Here is a 22,480-nt window from a genome sequence, read left to right as displayed (position 1 = left end):
CGTAAAACAATCTACATTAAAAATATTTCTTTACTAATAATCAGGTCAGGTACCGGGTTTTCGTGGTGTAGTTGGTTATCACATCAGTCTAACACACTGAAGGTCTCCGGTTCGAACCCGGGCGAAAACAGTTTACGACAGCTCCTCTTTTGCTGCCCCGGGATTTCACCATCCTACAGAAGCTTTTATAGTCGAGTAGCATAAAATCCACCACAGTAAGAACCTGGAAACATGTGAGAATTCTAAGGCAACTGCGAACACCTTTGAGCTGAATCACAAATAGCCACACATCCGAGACTTGGTTGAATTCGAACAAATGTTTTCACAAATTGAAGAAAACAATTTCGTCTCCAAACAGGGATTTCTACCACCTGAGATGCAAATTTACTGACCTTTGACATCAGTGGATCTGATTGAGGTTCGAGTGTTTCTTCCTCCTGGTGATGAAAAACCTAATGTGCTACAGAGGTCTTCCTGCCCTTCAACAGTCCGATTCCGTGCTCGTTTCAGCTACGTCCTCGTCTTCCCCTTCGTCACCACAATCTTCGTCACCTTTAACTAACTCTCCATTTTCATTCGGACGGGGCACAGTGTCTTCAGCAAATGGTTGCCCTGAGTTTGACACACATGTGCCGATCTACACTTTCATCCTCATCAGACGTAGTGTTAAACCTTTCTCATAACTGCAGCCTTCAATTCTTTGTTAGTGAGCATGCAAATACCTCGTCCATGTTTTTGGTTCTGCACGGAAGGCGTCTCAAACTCCGATCGCATGTTTCCCAAAGTTTTCACCTCTGCTCTGCAATGAAGGCTGCACGCCCAAAACCGCTTACCTAAGTCAGACAAAAATGTGTTGCAAAAAACTAAATGGTTCAAAGATGATTCAACATTTCGTAAAGAAGCAAAAGAGTCTCTGAGCTCACTTTCAAACTTGCCGCACAATCTCGTAATGCGGACCTTAAAGAAACAGAACCCATCAGAAATTGACGTTGAAATACTGAGAAAAGACAATCAATCTGGGACAACAGTGCACACTGATGTATATTATGCCATTTTGATGACGAGCCTCACGTAAAACCCTAAACTCTACTTCCTCAAACAGACATTGTAAAGCTGATAAGCCTTCCTGAATTATGAGGAACGCAATTTTGAATGTGGCAAGGCTGAGTGGAACCAGTAGCCATTGTCTTCAGAATTTTCTATAATTCATTTTTATTATATAAATATATATATATATATATGAAACTTGATTATTTTTTTCCAATAAATATCATATCTTTCCATTGAAGAGAAATCTTATATAAGTTTGGTTGTTGTTGTTATTAACATTTGACAACAATGTCCATAACTATGCCACTTTTTTGGCCCTATTGGACAAAAATCAAGTTCTTCAAGCACAATTGCAAAAACACAAAGACAAATTGGACAACAAGGTCAAACTTCAAAGTTGTATTAACATCCGCAACATGTTAGGGACATAGTCCTTAGACCTTTCTAGAGACAAGTTTCTAGAACCTTCTAGAAAGAAGTCTCTAGAAACTTCCAGAAGATTCCTTGAATATTCTCTTAGAATATTCTTCAAAGATTCCCTAAAGATTCTTTGAAGATTCCCTAAAGATTCTCTTAGAAAGCTCTAGAAGATTCTTAGAATATTCTAGTAGATTCTAGGAAGTTACTTGAGAAGCTTCCTAGCTCTTGGGTAGTTGCTCGAGAAGCTTTATAGTTCTTGGGAAGCTTCTTGATGCGCTTCCTTAGAACCATAGGCCAATAGTATATATAGGAATCGAGGCTGAAGAGTTCTTCAGTCTCGACAAGACATCTCTTGAAGCTCTAGGTCAATTCTCTTGGCGTTGCTCTTGTACTCATCTGATAATCTAGTTCTTGTCATTTCTTCTTGAACTTCTTGTTTAGATTTCTTGTTTGTATTTTTGGTCCGTGACAGTTTGTCGAGACTACCTTTATCTTAATATCAGAGCTGAATCCTTCTTGTTTGAGAGCGAATTACTCCTCTTCTTGAAGGTATTTTAGCACTTTAGGGGTTGCGGATTACCTTCCTCTAACTGATATTTTCTCAATCACAATATCAGAGCTTAGTTCTTTGAGGCAGAGAGTGGACTACCCCTTTCCTTGGAGATACTTGAGCGTTCTAAGGGTTGCGGATTACCCTCCCTTGGACTGATATTAATTCCTTCTTTTTGTTTAGCATAGCTAGTAAAAAAGACTGTTAACATCGATTTCAGAGCTTTGCCTTCTTGATAGAGTGCGGATTACCCCTCTTCTCGAAAGCATTGAGGCATTTTTAGAGGTTGCGGATTACCCTCCTCTAAAACTGAAATCGTTTAGTGTTTTTTTTCTTTTCTCCGAGTAGGTTTTAGTGACAGGTAGTGCTACAATTTTCTCCAAGAGACTTAGCAATTTCTTCTTCTCTCAAAATTTTAATCCATCTATTCTCTAAATATGGAAGTAGACCAGATCATAGACAATGCATCTCCACAAGTAGACAATAGAGTGGCAACTCTTGCAGATCTTCAAGCTCTTATGAATAGTGTACGAAAGGAGATTGCATTTCTTCGCAATCCAAGTAAAGAACCTCAAATTGATCTAGTGACCGAAGAAGCTAGACGTGAAATTCATAGCCTACAACAAGAGATTATTCGACTGAGAGAAGCAAGACATGTGTCACATACGACCCCTATGGATACTTCAAGGATTAGTACGAAAGAACCAAAAGCGAGTATGCCAGACAAGTTTGACGGAACAAGAGCCAACTTCTGAGGTTTTGTGCAACAAGTACGGCTTTACCTACGCCTATACCCTTCTCGTTATCCGAATAGATTTATCCATGTTGCTTTCATAGGTACTCTTCTATCAGGAAATGCTCGCTCTTGGTTTGCTCCACTATTGGAGAAGGATTCTCTAATATTGTACGACCTAGAGGCTTTCATAGAGAGACTTACTGCTGCGTTTGGAGATAGCGATCGAGAAAGAGTGGCTGAAAGAAAGATACAAAATCTGCGACAAGGATCAAGTTCTGCTGCAATCTATGCTGCAGAATTTCAACAGCTTACATGTGATCTTGATTGGAATGATAAGGCGTTCATGACACGATTTCGATATGGACTAAGAGATGATGTCAAGAACTTATTGATCACCATGCCTAAGGCGGATACTTTAGAAGAACTTATATCTCAGGCAATTATTTGTGACAACCGCCTCTTTGAATTACGACAAGAAAGACGATCAGGCTGGAGAAATAATGGAGCATTTGCTACATTTTCAAAAGGTCCAGAGAATCACTCCACAGATCCTGAACCCATGCAAATTGATGCGGTACGTTTCAAACCCCTCATAGCTGAGGAAAGGAAGCGATGGTTTGAACAAAACTTGTGTTTATATTGTGGAGAAGCGGGCCATAAAGCTGTAGATTGTCGGAAGAAATAGAAGCCTCAAACAACAAGACTCAGGAGTACAAGCATGTAGGAAAACAAGGACGCCCAGCCACAATAGGGACCGTGCGGCTGGACATCTCAACATCCAAAATTAATCAAGGTCCCTTTCTCTCAACTGAACCTTCAGATTGTTTTATGATACCTTTACATTTGGGTATTCAAGAACTACAAGTCGATGCTTTATTAGACTCGGGTGCATCCGCTTGCTTTATAGATGAAGAGTTTGTCAAGCTTCACAATATTTCTCTTGTAAAGAAACTTAAGCCTGTCCATGTAGAAGTCATAGACGGACGACCATTGTCTTCGGGCAATGTTATCCATGAAACTAAACCATTGAAGGTATGTCTTGAAAACCATGAGAGCAATATTGTGTTTAATGTTATCAAGACCCCTTCATGTCCTATCATTTTGGGACTATCTTGGCTTGATAGATATAATCCATTGATAGATTGGAAGTTGCGGAAAGTGACATTTCCAACAAACTCCTTGAAGGTGGAATCTGCCAAAATAATGTCTAGAAACAAATCCTTGTTTATAGGTGCAAGGGCTTTCATGAAGGAAGCCAAGCAAAATACATCTCTTGTCATCTTCGCAACTCCGACTCGAGAAGATGCAACTCCGACTTTGGTTATTCCAAAGCAGTATGAAGAATTCAAAGATGTCTTTGAAAAGAAGAATGCTGATATGCTGCTAGAGCATCGACCCTATGACTGTGCCATTGAATTGCAAGAAGGAGCACAACCAACTTTTGGACCAATCTACAATTTGTCGCAGACGGAGTTGACTGAGTTACGAAAGTACATTGACGAGAATCTAGCCAAGAACTTCATCCGTCATTCGAAGTCGCCAGTTGGGGCACCAATCTTATTTGTGAAGAAGAAGGATGGCTCACTACGGATGTGCGTGGACTATCGAGGTCTCAACAAGGTGACAAAAAAGAATCGCTACTCACTGCCTTTGATCTCTGGTCTTCTAGAACAACTTGGGCGTGCAAGGATCTTTACAAAGATTGACCTAAGGGGAGCTTATAACCTTGTGCGAATTAAGGAAGGAGATGAATGGAAGACAACGTTCCGAACAAGGTATGGCCATTTTGAATACAATGTCATGCCATTTGGTCTTACTAATGCTCCACGGTCTTTCAACACATGATGAATGACATCTTTCGAGAGCATCTAGACGATTTTGTTGTCATCTATCTAGATGATATTTTGATATTTTCTAAGAACGAGGAAGAACATGAGAAGCACGTTCGTCTAGTACTCAAAAAACTACGGGAGCGAGGACTCTATGCCAAATTGGAGAAGTGCTTATTTCACCAAACTGAGATGGAGTTTTTGGGATTCATCGCGACTACGGAAGGCTTGAAGATGGATCCAAAGAAGGTGGAAGCAATCATGTCTTGGGAAGTTCTGAAGACGGTTAGGGACGTACAATGTTTTCTTAGATTTGCTAACTACTATCGGATCTTCATCAAGAATTATTCTCAAGTTGCTGCCCCCCTCACTCGGTTAACGTGTAAGGACAAGCTCGAATGGGGACCTATCGCAGAAAAAGTTTTTCAAGATTTGAAGATGGTATTTACTACAGCTCCAATCTTGGTACATCCGGACTTTACAAAGGCCTTTAATTTGGAGACAGATGCTTCGGATTTTGCTTTGGGAGCTGTACTTTCACAGATGGGCATAGATGAGAAGCTCCATCCAGTTGCGTTCTATTCTCGAAAATTCTCTGCTGCTGAGATCAACTATGAGATCCACGATAAGGAACTCCTTGCTATAGTAGATTCTTTCCAAGAGTGGCGCCACTTTCTCGAAGGAACTGCACATCTAGTGACCGTATATACGGATCACAAGAATTTGGAGTATTTTATGTCGGCTCGGGTTTTGAATCGGCGTCAAGCTCGGTGGAGTATGTCGCTATCCAGGTTCGACTTTGTTATTACTTATCAGCCTGGGAAGCAACAAGGGTTGTCCGATGCATTATCAATGAGATCATATCTCGCGCTAAAGGCAAGAGATGCAGCATTTGATCAACAGTGCACAACATTGTTGAAGCCAGAGAAATTTCGGCTCAACGCAGCTATTGTACCAATTGATGCTGACTTCCTCGACCAGGTACGGGCCACAACCATTGAAGATTCTCTAGCCCTTGATATCAAGCAACATGCTAGTGATAATAAATTCAAGATGGAAGGAGATCTAGTATATTTCGAAGAGCGGTTGTATATCCCAAAAGGGCCAACACGACTCCGAGTTCTTCAATCTCGTCATGACTTTCCAGCTGCGGGACATTTTGGATTCAATAAGACCTTGGAACTTATTTCCCGTGATTTTTGGTGGCCTCAAATGTGGAAGGATGTGAAAGATTTTGTTGTATCTTGTGACATTTGTTCAAGATCCAAAAACCCTCGACATCGGCCTTATGGACTTCTACAGCCATTGCCTATTCCGCGCCGACCATGGTCTTCGGTTTCCATGGACTTTATTACGGATCTACCACCATCAAATTCATTTGACAATATTTTTGTTGTCATAGATCGGCTTACAAAGATGGCGCATTTTGTCCCTTGCAAGAAGACATCGTCAAGCGAAGACACAGCAAGACTCTTTCTTGATAATGTGTATCGATATCATGGTCTACCAGATGATATCGTATCGGATCGAGGAACCCAGTTTGTGTCAAAGTTTTGGAAATCTCTTTTTGAAATATTGAAGGTGGATATCAAGCTTTCTTCGGCATTTCATCCTCAAACAGACGACCAAACAGAATGGGTGAATCAAGTTTTAGAGCAATATTTACGTTGCACCATCAACTATCAACAAGATGATTGGGTCGCATATCTATCGCTAGCCGAGTTCGCATATAACAACACCCTTCATGCGTCAACTCAACAAACGCCATTCTTTTCCAATTATGGATACTATCCGAACCTTGACTTATGGAGTTCGTCAACGATTAACAATCCGGCAGCTGAAGGATTGGTGAAGGAGCTTTCGCAGCTTCAAACTACATTGAAGCTTCAATTACAAACTGCCCAAGAATCTTACAAGGCGTCCGCGGACAAATTTCGGAATCAGGCACCTAAATTCACGATTGGAGACAAAGTTTGGCTGCTTCGACGAAATATTAAGACCAAGCGGCCATGTGACAAATTGGACTATCGGAGATTGGGACCATTTGTTATCCAGAAGCAGATCAATCCTGTAGCGTATCGTATGGAGTTACCAGCTACTATGAAGGTACATCCTATCTTTCATGTTTCTTTGTTGGAGCCTTATCTAGAATCGTCTTTCCCTGGAAGAGTACAATGTCCACCACCTAGCATAGAAATAGAGAACCACGAAGAATACGAGGTGGAAAAGGTCCTGGATTCATGGCAAAGACGGGGTAAATTAGAATACTTTGTGCATTGGAGCGGTTACGATATTAATGAACGAACATGGGAGCCGGTCGAAAATCTCGCGAATGCGTCGCAAAAGATACAGAAGTTTCATCGACGATATCCTGAGAAACCCAAGCCGGTTCGACGATAGCTTCTTACTGAAGCTTGCTCATCCAGAAAACAGAAAAGAGGAGAGAGCACTACCAAAATCCATAGTTGATGTAGTCATTCTCTCCAAGATAGCGTAGAACTTTGTTAGTAGCCCAAGTTTGTTCTTATTGTTTTAGCCTTTGAATATGGATAGCCAAGATACTACACTTGTCATGTCATCTCAAGCAACTAGCTCACGAAGACGACTGCGAGATGAAGAATCGCTTGCACCACGACGACGTCGAAGGATTCCAACAGATCGCTGGTGATTGTATTTGAGGTCGAACCTGCCTACAATGGTCAGCCAGAAGGAGTATTTGCAGGACAATTTCACAATGAAGACACGGAGGTTCATGCTTGGTCAGAAGTTGAAGGCGTGGGCCACTACCGTTGGCTTCAAGGACCATTGAATCACTTGCCTCGTGAACAACAATTGGAGTTCATAGCAGAGGTTATGCAACAGATCTTCATTTTCTTGCGTTGGTATTGACTGACGATAACATTGCTTCTCGGAGACCTCGAAGCTAAAGGAGGAGGTGATGTTAGGGACATAGTCCTTAGACCTTTCTAGAGACAAGTTTCTAGAACCTTCTAGAAAGAAGTCTCTAGAAACTTCCAGAAGATTCCTTGAATATTCCCTTAGAATATTCTTCAAAGATTCCCTAAAGATTCTTTGAAGATTCCCTAAAGATTCTCTTAGAAAGCTCTAGAAGATTCTTAGAATATTCTAGTAGATTTTAGGAAGTTACTTGAGAAGCTTCCTAGCTCTTGGGTAGTTGCTCGAGAAGCTTTATAGTTCTTGGGAAGCTTCTTGATGCGCTTCCTTAGAACCATAGGCCAGTAGTATATATAGGAGTCGAGGCTGAAGAGTTCTTCAGTCTCGACAAGACATCTCTTGAAGCTCTAGCTCAATTCTCTTGGCGTTGCTCTTGTACTCATCTGATAATCTAGTTCTTGTCATTTCTTCTTGAACTTCTTGTTTAGATTTCTTGTTTGTATTTTTGGTCCGTGACACAACATTGCTCTTAAAGTTGCTACACATTGATATGTAGTTGCCAAAGATAACTGGTTATGATATGATTTTAATGTTTTTATCTATCTTTGATATAACGTGTCTTCAATTCATATATTTATGATCTAGAAAGATTGGTATCTAGACATCACATGAATCTCCAAATTCAACTTTGGAGATTGAGCCCCTTGTGCTTCATAGACATATGCTCTAAATTTGGTGGAATTTGGAGGTCCATATATCCTTCCAATAAGGCTCCATATCCTCTTCTTTCAAGACTTGTGGTTAGTATTTTAACAATACAAACTCCAAATTGGTCAAAAACATTAAAAAATCTATAATTTATTTCTTAGCTCCAAATTTTTATGTTAGATCCAAAAATATACTTCAAATTAAATAGAAGCAACATTAACAAACTTGATTTATCAAGCATTAGATCAAAACCAATAAGCTTCATATAATAGATAAACTTCAACTATTAGGATTTAGACAATAGATAATATCAAATTAATAGGATTTAGACAATAAACAACTTGGGTCATGGTAAGAACTCATGACAAGGTGGATATACTTTATCAAATTAAAGAATCAAATCCTTGGATAGAACAAATTAAATTAGAATATAATTATAAAATAGTTGCTAAACCAAAACACCTAACTCCCATGATTATTTAGAAGTAGTAAAAGTAAACAACAAACTTGGGTGAAACCCAACTCGACTTTGATGTATTATCAATCTTATTGAAATCTCATGTCTTATCTAGACCAATTATTCTTAGATTCAACTTAACTATGTTCTTCTTCTCTTACTTTTTTTTTACTATTAAAGTGAATTGGGTTTAGTCCAACTCATAATTGTAATCAATGAAAAATTCACTAAAACTAAGATTTTATTCAACTAATTTATTTGATAGAAGTCAACAATGTTAAAATTGTTTGAAGTTAGTATTAAGTTCAAGTCCAAATTATTTGGAAACCTTTCAAGGTTAATTAGGCATTAGGTCAAAACTAATAAGATTCATATAATAGACAAACTTGGATTAATAGGATTTAGACAATAGATTATTCCAAATCAATAGGGTCTAGACAATAAACAACTTGAGTCACAATAAGAAATGACAAGTTGAAGGATTTTTTGTATCTAAATAACTTCTAACTATGAATATATTGAAGAAATGATTGCTTTCTATATATATATATATATATATATATATATATATAATATAGATTTAATATTGTTAATATTTTTGTGATTATTATTATTATTGAAATCTGATTATAAAAAGCTCGTTTTTAATGTTGGTATTATGAAAAAAAAGTTCAATAAACTTTGTTTTAAATGACATTTCTTTAAAGAAGTTGAAATAAAAAATAAAACAAATGAAACCAAAATTGAATATTAAATTAAAAAGATATAATGTTAGATTTGCAAGTTATTATAAATGTTGGATCCAATTTGTTTATATAAAAAGAAAATCTTCTTATGTAAAAATAAATAAATTGGTTGAAATTGATTGTTTAATGGATGGTTTTAAACCAACAGAGTATGGAATTCGGAAGAGGCTGTACTGTAATATAGAATTACATACAACGAATAGCGCAAGGCTCTAGAATAAGAGTATCAAAACTCCTCAATTTCTTTATAAGGAAATAATAGATTTAAAATTGATTCACGAAATAATCTAGTCTTTTGGATGGGGTTCTTCATATTGGTGTTGCTTTTAACTCCCAGTGACCATCATACACAAAGAAAAGCTATTTGAGAACTTATCCAATAGAGTATGGATAGGCAAGTTTAATACCTGCTCAACTTGATTTTAATATTTTCTCGTGTAATCCAATTACAATTACATTATAGTCTGTGGTAGTAGACAACTCACAAAAAATCACCCTTATTTTTACTATATGCATTCTTCCTGCATTGGTTGTTGATCGTGAACAGATCAAAGTTGTCAATCAATGTGGTAAATGGATGTTTACCTACTTGTTCTCTGACAGACAGAAGTTTCAAAACCAATTTCATGAAAGGTTTGTCATCAGATTAAACAGATACTTATCATCAGACAATCTGCAAGTAACTCAACCTTGGTGAAACTGGATTTACTACTGTTGCATTGCACATTAAGATTATTTTTCTCAACTTTCCAGTTTCTATGCCAATCTGTTTCAACCTCCATAAGAATGCTAAGTTCTAAAATTAATATTAAGACTGGAGATTTACAAAGACACTTGATGTAACTCGGATGAATGTAGCGTGCAAAAGATTGAAATCATAATACAAAGTTAAGCAGAATGGTACAGACAATGATCACTTCCTTGAAAGCTTCTATTTCCACCATTTCGTTTTAAGTTTCACATTTGAAGAGAATCAGGAATGGAATTATGTACACTCAGACTCTTTCTACCCATATCAACTTCCACAGCATTGACTCTAAACTATTGATATAAACTTTTACCTGAAGTTCGTTTCAGAAATCTCCACTGTGCTTAAGCAGAGACATGCCCTACAGATCTTCGCAGAAAATCATTTCTGGGTGTCGTTTTCGATGTCCTTCATCGCGTTCTGTCGTCACATAGAAGCAAATGAGAGGAAATTAATGTGAAAGGAAGAAAAAAGAACATACATGAAGCTATGTACAGTAATCTCTAGACATTCTTCGGGTGGTGCATACGTAATAGTTTGAATAAGAACATGAGGTATAAGTCCATATAATGCAGATGATCATAGATTCAAAACAGTATGTCCAAGGCACAGAATTGCTTCGGGCTTCCATTTCAATAATCTGCACGTACAATAGCCCATTAGGCTTGAACAGGACGTAGGAAGGTGAATCAACAAACCTTGGCCAATCTACCAACGTAAGATGCTGCAAAAATGGTCGCCACGAACCCAATTCCTAGTGTCCAGTAGCTCTCTGGACCGCCTGGAAAAACGGCATCTGCCTCTTGTTTCTGCAAAAGTAGAAGCATCCATTTCCAACTCATTAACAAAAGGAAGCTTTCCATTCGTGCCAAATACAATCAGAAACTGTGGACAGTTCACAAGCACTCCTTGCAACGTTGAAACATGTAGAATTCCCACTAAATTGTCTTAAATCTAGGAATTGTCCTCTTATCATGGGCTGTGTACGATATCTGCCAAGCCCTTCTAAGCTTCGCTTAGAGTAACTAACAACGGCACAAGCGCAAGAGTTTATAAGAATTGTTAAATCTAACAGCATGCGGCCCTATGATAATTGCACCACCACTTTATACCTCAAAACAATAAGTGAGGGGACACAGCGAATAAATGCCAAAAATTGTGTAGATGTGGGATAACTCACAATAAAAGCCCTTCCAATGGCACCTGCGCTTACATATGCCCATGTCCCAGGCAGCATACCCAACCAGCTGCACATCATATTCGGATACTCAATTAGGTACATACTGACAGAATAACAATGTGTCATGTTCATCACAACATCTACGATGGAAAAGGATGCATGCAACGAAAACCCGCGACTTCGTTGAATCTCAAAATGCTATACCTTCCAAGCACATAAGGAACTAACTCGACGGAAGTTAGACCATAGAGGTAGTTTCCAAGAGAGAAAGGGAGCAGGGGGCTGAGTCGCAGTAGAGTGACCACCCGGAATCCATCTGCTCCAATAGCCTTGTCAATTGCCAAAAATTTTGGATTATTCTGCGCTAGTTTAAGAATACGATCTCTTGCGAAATAACGCGCAACCAGAAATGCAACTGTTGCTGCCAGCTGCAAGATCCACAAAGCACAAATCAAATCAGTTAACTCTACAAGAAATACAGTGAATAACTAAAGTAATCACAAGAGCTAAGCCATTAAATTTTTGAGATATTGAGGGCTTGCGTTGTTCCTATTTCACTTACCGTGCCTGCTATCGAAACCAGGATTGTCCCGTATAATGTGCCAAACAGCAATCCTGCTGACATTGTCAAAGGAACAGCTGGAATAGCAAGCACCTGAAAGTTGTCCACAATAAAAGAAGAGAATTAGAATTGAATAATTTTCAGATTCTAATTGGATATGCTTCAAAGACTACATAGGTCCAAGTAATCGGCAGTCTACATGCTCAGCATGAAGCGACTATCTGCTTCCAAAGATTTAAAAAATAAACAAATAAATAATAAAAAATCAGTATGAATAATTGAAAGCTGATGGTCGCAACAAATCTACAGCTATGGCTGATGCTACTTTCTTTCACTGGTTCAAAGATTTGTCGCTTAGGGCTTTAAAAACACTCATGTTATACTAAACTTATTCACATACAATCTGATTCAAACGGCAACGAGGTTAAACCTGAAGAATACATGAAGTGAAAGAAAGAAAGTCGTACCTCTAAACCAGCATAGGCAACAATAAAAAGGGCGTATCCAGCAGGTCCATAACCTAATTTTCAAAGCCCACAAATTCACACAGTCAGTAATTTCAAACACAGACCTCAATTATAAGAGGCCAATCTTACAGACCCATAAGCACCGACTGTGTGCACTCAAATGAGCATGTCACCCGAATATGTTCGAATTCAACAGTTATTAAGGCATGCAGTTTCAAACTTTAGCTAAATATACAGAACAGAAGATGAATCTAGGTGTTGGCGTCAAGGAATTGAATCGACCCTCGAGAAAATCCGAAAATTGCGTGAGGATATCATTTATTTGTTCCTTGTATACAACCCCGAGGACTCCGAAAGCTCCCACGAAAGCGAGCAGCAGAACGGTCGCTATGATTGTGCCTTTAATCGTTCCTGACATGCCCTCCTCATCCTCCTCAGCCTTCACCTCTTCCTTCAAACTGACATCCTCTTCGTCGGCCTTGGCTGCGAGGAAATCTATTACCTCCTCGGGAGATTCTGAGGAGTGTGCTTCCTTCGATTCACTATTTCCATTCTCGTTCGCAGAGAGTGGCAAACCCAATTCTATTTGTTTCGATTGTTCATCCGTTTCATGCACTATCTCTCGCTGGCTATCCTTCAAGGAGTCAACGCGAATGCTGCGCCCTCTGTTCCTACTTCGCTGCAACAAGTCACCCCTAATGTGTTGTCTAAAAACGTTATCTGTTGATAAAAATAATGGCAAGCAGCTGTAGAGTTGTGGTGAAGCGATAAGACCCCTGAAGCTCGTTTTCCCTCCACCCAACATAGCTGATAAACCTGTCCGCAACTGTGCCGAAAGAGCAATTTCTGCCACACAAGGAGACGACGAAGACAGAGAGCTAGCCCGGTATGACCCACTGACAGTCCCACTTGCTAACGTCCGCGCCATAGCCAAGTCCCCTTGACATTCCTGACGGGACGACTGTCGCTGCACCCCCACATGGAACGACAGCGCTCCTGAGAGGAGTGTCGCTGCCATTCCTCAACCCTCCGAATTCAAGAAATCAAACTACCTCTCTGCAAATCCTCGAAGAAACAACCCAAAACCGAACTTTGCTCAATACTTGCGGTTCCTGTTCAGCTCCAACACGAACAGCTCCTCAAAATCTCTCCTATCACACCACAGTCCCACAACAAAACATGAAATTGTGCTTTTCTTCAACCGCAACCAAAAGGAGTACACATGGCTGTTCCGATTATCACCACAACACTCAGCATAATCTACTTTACCTGCCAATCAGGAGCACGCTTCTTCCTCCCTCCTCTCCCTCCTCTTTCTAACGAGTCCTCATTTCCAAACAAGATAAACATCCAAATCCCTCTGAGTTTGAAAGGTTAAATCTACAGTGAAAATCCTTGACGAATAACTACAAGTAACTCCGCCAGGATTTCTTCTTTTCGCTCTTCGTGCATTACTGGGACAGCAGATTGTGATTTAGGACCGGAATTCGGATCTACGCAGATTTTCAGTTTGTCATTATCCACTTAGAGGCTATTTTCTGGTGCGAAATTTGGCAATAGGAATACATTCCAGTGATAACATTTTTGACTCCCTAACCGTAAGACTATCATCTGCCGTTCAAAGGACTAGAAAATAGTCCACTGATTTTTCTTGAATAACGAACTTGGTCAAAATCATGCACTCTACGACTTTAATTGAAAAAGCCGCTGAACTAGAGTTTTCCAGCACACTAATGTTCCAATATGACAATCGTTCCCTAAATCAGGTGCATAACACTTTCAGACAAGAAAATATGATATTAGACGTCGAGATTGGTATTCGAAAGGATACTCAGGAGCATGATATTTGAGACTGAGAAGGGAATAAATTGCTTATTTTGAGCAAGACGCGGAGGAGTGGGAAGGGGATGAATGAGCTTATCAAACGGGAGCCAGTCTGTAAATATGCAAGGATACACTCTTTCGGGGCTTTGCTGCTGCCATGTGGTTTTCACAAGCACGGCACACGTGGAGAATTCACGTTTAATGCTTTCGCCAAGGTGGGTCAGAGAACTGCCACTTTTTACAACACCGATTCCACTCGACTTGGGCTGGCGATCGTCAGAACGCATCTCAAAAGGAAGTTGAGTGGAGATCCGTGCTTGCCTTATGGCGCCGGTCTTTCACTTGGGTGGGCGTTTCCGCCTACTTTACGAGCCAATGTGGAAACAATTCTACAACTGGTTCTACAACTTTGTGGTCACTAAGTACGCAGTAATTAATACAATAGTTATCCTCAGGCAACTCAAAGCAATATTGAAAGACAGATCACAGAGTGAGGCCCTTTACTGCAATTGACAACCTCAATCAATAAGGTTTAATTAGAGCGAAACACAGGTAACAGTCAGAAATTGCTACAGGGAAAGACCTTTTCATCGACGAATCTTTGTTTCAAAACCATGCATGGGCGAAAGCATGCCCTTATCTTCAGCGCTGACTGCGTTTCGGAAGTTTAGGTGCACAGTCCATTGTCTCGCTCGCGCTCTCCGTGCAGTATCCTATGTCAGCGGATTCAAGTGAGGTAGCTAAAGTCCAAAGCTCCGCTTCATGCTCAAGCATAGATTGCGATGTATCAGGAAATTGATGCAAGTTCCTCACGATTTTGTTAAATAATACACAAGTAGGAAGATCACCACGCAGGACACAACAATCGTTGCTAAATTGCGAGATGATTTCGTCTCAAAAGCCTGCACATAAGAAATGTGCTTGTAAAAACTTCTGCTTGTAAATGCTCGACTATTTTCACACCAAACCAAGTGATAAAACGCCTGCTAACGCATTAACCATGTCTCGACATATCATTGCTAGAGCGAAAATTGCTATCCGTGAAAAATTTCAGTGGCAAAGAGGTTTTGGTGCTGCGTTAGTTCTTACCCTTGTGAAGCGATCCATAGTTCCAGCCATCAACGATCTCGATACATCCATGGCATTTCCCTAAAACGCACAAAATGTGAACTGTCATCAATTACATATCAATAACATGGAAACATTCAAACCGAAACCAAAACTAAAAATTCAAGCGATTCCATGCATTCGGAGGGTACAACATACTTCATACGCTTTAAAACAGGAAATCGTGGATCAGTGAGAATAGAATATAATAAGGACTTACCATCCCCTCCAGTAGCTTGTTGTGACTCTCCACCTCTTCATGGATATCCCCTGTCAACTGAACACAATATCACCTTGAACGGCTCAGGCAGTGCTCGCTAGTCACAGCAACAAACATAACTATAAAAACAACCAAAGAAGTCCACTCAATCACATTCTGAATACCTCTAACCAGACACACAAACCCTAAAACCCTGCAGCACTACATATGTAAACTAAAAATTAAATGATCACGCGATTAGGGCTCAAGAATAGAATAACGAAACGGGCGGGGTATTGCGTGCAGAGAAAATTCTGTAAATCAAAGTTCACACATACATCAAAGACCACATTGTTCTTTAAATCCTGCCAGGTATTCTTTAAGATACACACACCATTGTCACAGACAGGCTGGAGTTAACTGCTCAAGGAAAACGATGACCTAATTCTGAGTTTTAAAACAATCGCCAAACTAGATAAGCTGCAAATCGCTTAAGGCTCAATTCTACTAGCCTTATCCCTAACCAAGCACTTGAATCTCCCATTCACAATATACGCATTTCAAACGAGATGGTCCAATCCGGAGCTCATCAAGTTCACCGCGTTGCAAAGCACAGCAAAAATTCTGTGGGGAAAATAATCACATGCCATCATCGTTCCAAATTACCACATCAAGTAACAAAGAGCATCTTACCCGCTTCAGAATATTCACGCGATCATGAAGCTCCCCTAAACTTCGATCATTCTCCTGCTCCGCGATCTCAGCGGTGGACGCATACGGGGCTGACGATCGAAGACCGCCATCTTCCAAGGAATCGAACAATTGGCTCCGCGTTGCTCTGTAATCCCTGTTACGGCATCAGATATTGGAAAACCCAACAAATCTGTTCCTGCCTAATCGGTCCCCCACAACCACGATGTCATGAAACCCACAACTGAACAGGGAAGAAACTGGAATCCGGCCTCACCTTCGAGTATTCATGATAGATTGTGCAATGCTGGAGATGGGGCAACGCAGACAGGGCACAACTCAGGAGCAACAGCTTGGGATCTGAGCCCCCATGCAGTAGAAGAACAACAACAATCTCGGACTCTCCATCAATCCTTCGTTTTCCTCGACTGTCCGCAGCTTTGCTGCGAGACTTTTGCTTTTAAGTTTTACTTTTTCTATTTGCTTACTCCTTTTGCTTTATGTTTTACTTTTACTTTTTCACTACCCTTTTGCTTTGATGTTTCCCTGTTGGTCGCTGCAACTTTACAGTTTGTGATGCTTTCTCTTAAATAATAAAAGTTCAAATTAGTCAAAATTGAGCCAGAAATACAACGGACACAACGAATAATTGTTAGAGTTGGCAGCATAATGATTTAGTGTCAAAAAAGTTATCAAATTTTATGTAAAGTTGTTTTGCAATTGTGACTTTTGTGTTGATTAGTTACTTCTGTATGTAGTTGAATCATTTTGATAGCATCCATAGAAACACCTTTTCCTAATATTATTTCCTAAGACCATTTGATAAAGAATCATAGTTCATTACATATATATAAACATAGGAGAATGTTAAATATATACAAGTTTTCACTAAATTTACCTACCCATGATGAAGAATATATTAATCATGACAAATTTGGTTGATTTCCATTGGTTCTAGATCCAATAGTGGAGAAATGATTTTTTTATTTTTATTTTTTATTTTTTATTTTAAATTCTTTTCTTTTCATTTCTTCATGATGGTTAGGATGAGTAGATAAATTTAGCATAAGCATGGATATATTTATGATTCTCTTATATATATATATATATATATATTCCCACAATTTGGCTATTAAATAAGAATTTATGCTCCAAATCTATTTAATAACTTAATGTGTTACAATAAATATTTTATTATAATTAATATTAATATCAGAATTTATCTTTTAAAGAAGTTTATATTAATTTTTTTATCAATTTTCATTAAATATTTAGAATAGAGATTTCAAATACATGTCATCGACATACTCATGTAAACCAGTAATTACATATATAAATAGGTAGAAGTAAGTAAAAATAGATAAAAGTAAGTTAATTCTATAGTATTTGGTATGAAAGCTTCCTAGAAGCTTCATAGACGCTGCTTTGACTTTATAGGTGTCTTTAATTGACTTTTTGGATTAAAAATGTAGTCAACAAGTTGGCCATGTGCCACACATGTTGTTAGCTTGAAGACTAAGCTAATAATGTGGCCCACACGTAAAAAAACTTGCCTTGTAAGTCAAGGCATGTGTCCTACAAAGTCAACACTTATTAGAGGTCCTATAGAACGTTGTCGTACTGTAATTACTTACAGTATGAAAAAATTAGTGAAAACATGTAATATGTTTATAAGTCTTAATGTGAGTTAGAATAGTTAGTATGTTAATTTAAAATGAATTGAAATAAGAAAAATTATTTGGAAGTTAATCTAGTTTAATTATAGAGTTTATATTATATAGGATTTAGATAGTTAGTATAAAGATTAAGGGAAGGGAGGAGTTAAAAGATGAAAATATAACTAGAAGGAAGCTTATTGGGAAGGATGAAAGTAAGGCATGGTTGGATGAAGGCAAGGGGTGAAGAACTTCATCCCTATTGGTCGAATACCATGCCCAATGGGCTTTGAGGAGGCTGCCCGAGGCCATATTAGGAATTAGGGTTCCTCTTTCGAGGCCATTCGAGCTTTTGAGGCTAGGGTCAGAAGGTTTAGGGTTTTGAGTATAATTTGGGTGAAGATTTTGTGTGATTTCGAATTTTTATGGAAAAGATATGAATGTTCAAAGATAAGGTGTCAATTTCATACCTACTGTCACTTCTTTTGGGCATCACATACGAATACGGAGAGCAACGGCAGATCGGCGACTGGATTTGGAGGGAGCATTTTCTCGGCTACACATTCTACTTACTGTATAGTGAATTCTAAGATTGGGTGAAGGAGTTATGAGGCGTTGAAGACAGCACTTGTAATTTGAAGGCAGTAAGTATATCGTTTTGTTGCTAGTTATGGGTGAAGCCATATCTTGAGTTTCTGGACGAATTTTTGGCTCAAAATTTCCACAAGTGTGTGTAATTGGGTTAAGAAGCTTTAGATCAAAGTTTCATAGTATTTGAATAATTACTTTGTGAGATATGAAGGAAGTTGTACATGGGTGTAAAAAAGCTAGGGTTTGAAGCTACAGTTAGGGTTTTCAAGATATCACAAGATCCAAGACGAATTTACAGTTGAATTTTGGTGTGGTAGTTGCTAAAGATATATCAGTACTCCATGTAAAATTTGGAGTTGTTTAGACGGTTAGATCGTAAGTTATGAGCTGTTGAACTTCAAGGAAAATTCCTCATAAGATATATAAGTTTTTTATAACACCTTATCAAGTATTTTGGTGTTCTTTGGATTTTAAGGCTTGTATATTGATGTAATTGCTCCAAAGGAGAGGAGTTTATATATATAAAATTGTTACCCTTATATTTCAAACTTGATTGAGTATTTAGTGACAGCCAGAAGCCCAGCGCTTTCTTGAGGCAAACTCTCTCTACCCCGACATATTTGGTGCTTCCTCTGAGATAGCCTTAAGGCACTAAAATTCTCAATAAGTTAGAATGGAGGATCAAGTTCCAGGGTTTGGGTTATCAAGTGGAGTAGGTGCTCATGATTTATTTAGGGTATTTGCTCAATTTATGGAAGAAAGGCAACAGGTGTATGGGAAGGATAAGAATACCACCAAAGCTTTACAAGTAGTGGTGGATAAGGTTGGGAGGTTTGATGGGAGGAATATCACTAAGTTCCTCAGGGTTTGTACATGTGAAATGGAAGTGCATCAGGTTTCAGAAGTAAAGATGATTTCTACCTTTGATTTGGTAGTGGTACCAGAAATCAGAGAGAGGGTGCAAGAGTTACATACTGAGACTATATCATGGAAGAAATTTGAAGAACTCTTGAAAGATGAGTTTTTTGAAGAGAATTCAGAAAGAATGACAAAACAAACTTTTTTGGATTGGATTGAACAAAGGCTAAGGAATCAAATGGCTCCCAATGAATTAATCAGGGAATTTGAGGCTAAGTTTGGACAGTTACCACGACAAGAGAGGCAGCTTTTGGAAACAAGGAAGACTAGATTATTTTTACAAGCAGCTGATGAACATTTGGAGGATAAGCTACTCTTTTATCTAGCAGACAAGACATCTGAGAGTGGTTTTACTAATGATTGGAAGCTAGTAAAAGAGACAGTGGGGCTTTTGGCTAGGCAACAAAAGATTAAGACTCGTGGATTATTACCAAGGTTGAAGCCAATGCTTGCATCTCAAAATCTAATGCCACCTCAAAACGGAATCAAGACTGTTAAGGATGGTATTCTTGAAGAACTAATTAAGGGCATACAGGACTTGAAGGTGGAAATGACTAAATTGAAGAAATCCCAAATGGCAAGCTCATCAAAGACAATTGAAGGCTCAAAGGGATTTATAGAAAGATGTATGTGGTGTGACAATCCAAACCATAAGCGTGGTGAGTGTGATAGCTATAAGGCTGCAATCAAGGATGGTATTGTGTATTTCAAAGAGGGCAGGATAAGACTCATAGGGTCAGATGAGCCTCTAAAGACTAATTTTGGGAAGGGTGGCATGAAAAAATTAGTAGAAGAGCAAACATCAAAGAATAGTGCCATAAAAGGGGAAGGAGCTGAGTCTTATTCTATTATAGTTGAACAAAAGGGAGTTAAGGCTATTTCTTTGCCAACTAAAGGAGTCATGATGAGGGGAGCTGAAGCTATCAGAAAGAAAACTGGGTGGAATGATCCAGTTGATGCTATTAGCATTAAAGCATATTTGTGTGGAGACAAGCATGATGATGATATGCATGATGCTATGGTTGAGGAAAAAAGAGGTAGAACTATTCATGAAGAGGATGTTATTGAGCCTGAAAACAAGAGGAGTTCTCCAAGAAATAAAGAAGCTTCTAAGGAGCGAAAAACTGAGAAGGTATCTTCTTCTACTCATCCTGGTAGTGCACCATTACCAAAAGAGTGGTGGGAGAAGGGCAAAGAAAAGGAGAAAGAAGATACAAGCAAACCTAAAGGTAAAACTCCTGTTTATAAACTTCAATCTGAGATTGAATCATCTATAGATATGAAGAGTATTTTAGAGGAGAAGATCTTAGATGCAAAGATTGAATTCACTCTAAGAGAGTCTCTAAGCATAGCCAAGAAGGATTTTCATGAATTAATCATCAATGTGATAAAGAGGAAGAGGCAAATGACAGCAGAAGCTATTATGGTAGAGGCATTGGATACTCGGGTAACTGTGGATGAAGAAGAAGAGATAGGACAGGTATTTGCACAATTTGCAATGCTTGAAACTAGAAATAAGGTTGATATAGAAAACAAGGTTTCATTTAAACATGTTGAAGGTAAAAGAGAGCATCAAGTGGAATGCACACCTTTGGGATTTACAGGGATAAGGAAGGATGCACAAGAAGCAAGTGTTAATACTTGCTCCAAATGTGAAAATGAGGGAATAGAGAGTAGTAGTTATTCAGTTCCTTATTGGACTAGAGCTACTACTGAAACATATGTGAGATTGGGGGACTTTAAAGATCCAATTTTGGCCCTAGTTGATCATGGATCTGAAATCAACATCATGTCAAGGAAGATATATGAGAAGAATAAGTGGCCAATTGATATCAACCATGGTTGGGTAATCAGAGCTGCAAACAATCAACAAGGTGATTTACATGGAGCTTGTCCAGCTGTAAAGACTAGAATTCGAGATGTAGAAGTGGAGCAAAATTTCTTTGTGCAAAACTCTGCTACATATCCGGTAATACTTGGTCAACCTTATATTACAGCTGCTAGAATGGAGACTAGAGTCTTGAATGATGGTTTACATTATACCAGAATTCGGAGTTGGGATGGCAGAAAAGCTGTGCAATTTATTACTGTGAAACCTATCCATGAGAGACACAGAGAACAATTAAGAGGGATGCCCTTGGAGCCAGGAAATAACTTTGTGGATTTCTAAAAAGCACCCTTGTAAGATGGGGGCACATGGGTGCAAATGATTCATCTACAAACCCCAGTGTAGATAGTATGAGTTTTGGATTTTTGAACTTATCTAGTAATGGATTTGTGAGTATTCAAAAGATTAAAGATTTAGATTCTATAAATAAAAAAAGGTAAAGAAACAAGAGAAGAACTTAAAAAGAGTGGGTTTAGTTTCAAGTGATGAAGCCATAGTTAGAGTAATAGAAGAAATAGGTTTGGAAGATGATTTGATAAAGGTTTTGGAGAATCTAGCTATAAACATAGATGGAGATGCTATAGTAGAAATATATTCAAGAAGGACTTATGAAGGATTAGAAAGGATGGTAGCAAATGGTGGACTTGCTACAAACTATGGGTTGAAGCATGAGGCTAGAGTACAAACTAAATATAAAACTGTGGCAAGAAAGGTAAAGCCTGTAGCTACACAATTACCAATTGATAATATGGAGCATATTAAACAAGTAGTTATGGAGCCAAGTCTAAGAGAGAGACGTCGAATTGGACATCAATTTATACAAGAATCATTAGCTAAGTTGAAGATTGGAGGGGGTGACTTCTTAACATCAACGGAGGAAGATATGTTTGAAAAAATGCTTATTAGACATGGTAAGGCATTTGCCTTAACTCCTGATGAAATCGGATGTGTGGATCCTAGTATTATAGTACCTATGGTAATCTTTATAGTGCCACATGTTCCATGGGATTTAAAGCCTATACCTGTGCCTAGAGCTTTACTTCCAAAATTGATAGAATTATTAAAAGAGAAGGTGAAGATGGGTATTTTGGAACCTTCAATTGCTCCCTGTTCTAATAGATGGTTCACAGTATCCAAGAAGTCAGGGGTATTAAGGTTTATTCAGGATATGCAACCTGCAAACAGGGTGACTATTCGAAATATGGGATCAGGTCCCATAGTAGATGAAGTGGCTGAACAATTTGTAGGTCATGCCATTTA

At 38.7% G+C, this 22,480-nt stretch overlaps 2 protein-coding genes and 1 non-coding gene across 5 annotated transcripts; 1 reads left to right on the top strand and 2 right to left on the bottom strand.

Annotated features, from left to right (window-relative positions):
• Positions 1-56: 56 nt before the first annotated feature.
• On the top strand, positions 57-130 carry TRNAV-AAC (transfer RNA valine (anticodon AAC)). Its single transcript has one exon. It is a non-coding gene; the product is annotated as a tRNA-Val (tRNA).
• A 10,162-nt stretch (positions 131-10,292) lies between these two features.
• Positions 10,293-14,242, bottom strand: LOC112294664 (uncharacterized). 2 transcript variants are annotated; one of them, XM_024545376.3, is made up of 8 exons: positions 13,618-14,242; positions 12,631-13,499; positions 12,349-12,401; positions 11,882-11,974; positions 11,524-11,747; positions 11,320-11,386; positions 10,838-10,948; positions 10,293-10,559 (listed from the first exon to the last, which is right to left on the bottom strand). In XM_024545376.3, the coding sequence occupies exons 2-8, from the start codon at positions 13,364-13,366 to the stop codon at positions 10,521-10,523; spliced, it is 1,323 nt and encodes a 440-aa protein (XP_024401144.1). In that variant the 5' UTR covers positions 13,367-13,499; positions 13,618-14,242; the 3' UTR covers positions 10,293-10,520. The 2 variants fall into 2 exon arrangements, with proteins under 2 accessions (XP_024401144.1, XP_090099725.1); XM_090243599.1 differs by lacking the exon at positions 13,618-14,242 and having other exon boundaries at positions 12,631-13,525.
• Positions 14,243-14,643: 401 nt separating this feature from the next.
• On the bottom strand, positions 14,644-16,546 carry LOC112294665 (bet1-like SNARE 1-1). 2 transcript variants are annotated; one of them, XM_024545377.3, is made up of 5 exons: positions 16,446-16,546; positions 16,172-16,325; positions 15,500-15,556; positions 15,262-15,321; positions 14,644-15,074 (listed from the first exon to the last, which is right to left on the bottom strand). In XM_024545377.3, the coding sequence occupies exons 1-5, from the start codon at positions 16,457-16,459 to the stop codon at positions 14,982-14,984; spliced, it is 378 nt and encodes a 125-aa protein (XP_024401145.1). In that variant the 5' UTR covers positions 16,460-16,546; the 3' UTR covers positions 14,644-14,981. The 2 variants fall into 2 exon arrangements, with proteins under 2 accessions (XP_024401145.1, XP_024401146.1); XM_024545378.3 differs by having other exon boundaries at positions 16,172-16,316.
• Between the last annotated feature and the right edge of the window lie 5,934 nt (positions 16,547-22,480).

This window comes from Physcomitrium patens, chromosome 17 (assembly GCF_059467195.1).
Source record: "Physcomitrium patens ecotype Gransden chromosome 17, ASM5946719v1, whole genome shotgun sequence".
Classification (NCBI taxonomy): domain Eukaryota; kingdom Viridiplantae; phylum Streptophyta; class Bryopsida; order Funariales; family Funariaceae; genus Physcomitrium; species Physcomitrium patens.
The sequence above is the reverse complement of the archived record's forward strand: the minus strand, read 5'-3'. Positions and strand labels throughout refer to the sequence as shown.

Bases quoted from the DNA above. Each gene is read 5' to 3' on its own strand.
- LOC112294664 (XM_024545376.3), bottom strand. From the start codon at position 13,366: ATGGCAGCGACACTCCTCTCAGGAGCGCTGTCGTTCCATGTGGGGGTG. The intron at 11,975-12,348 runs GTACGACTTTCT...GACAACTTTCAG, and splicing joins TTGCCTATGCTGGTTTAGAG to GTGCTTGCTATTCCAGCTGT. The intron at 10,560-10,837 runs GTTTGTTGATTC...ATGTGACGACAG, and splicing joins ACGTTGGTAGATTGGCCAAG to AACGCGATGAAGGACATCGA.
- LOC112294665 (XM_024545377.3), bottom strand. The intron at 15,557-16,171 runs GTAAGATGCTCT...TATTGTGTTCAG, and splicing joins GCGTGAATATTCTGAAGCGG to TTGACAGGGGATATCCATGA. The intron at 15,322-15,499 runs GTAAGTCCTTAT...TGTGCGTTTTAG, and splicing joins ACAAGCTACTGGAGGGGATG to GGAAATGCCATGGATGTATC.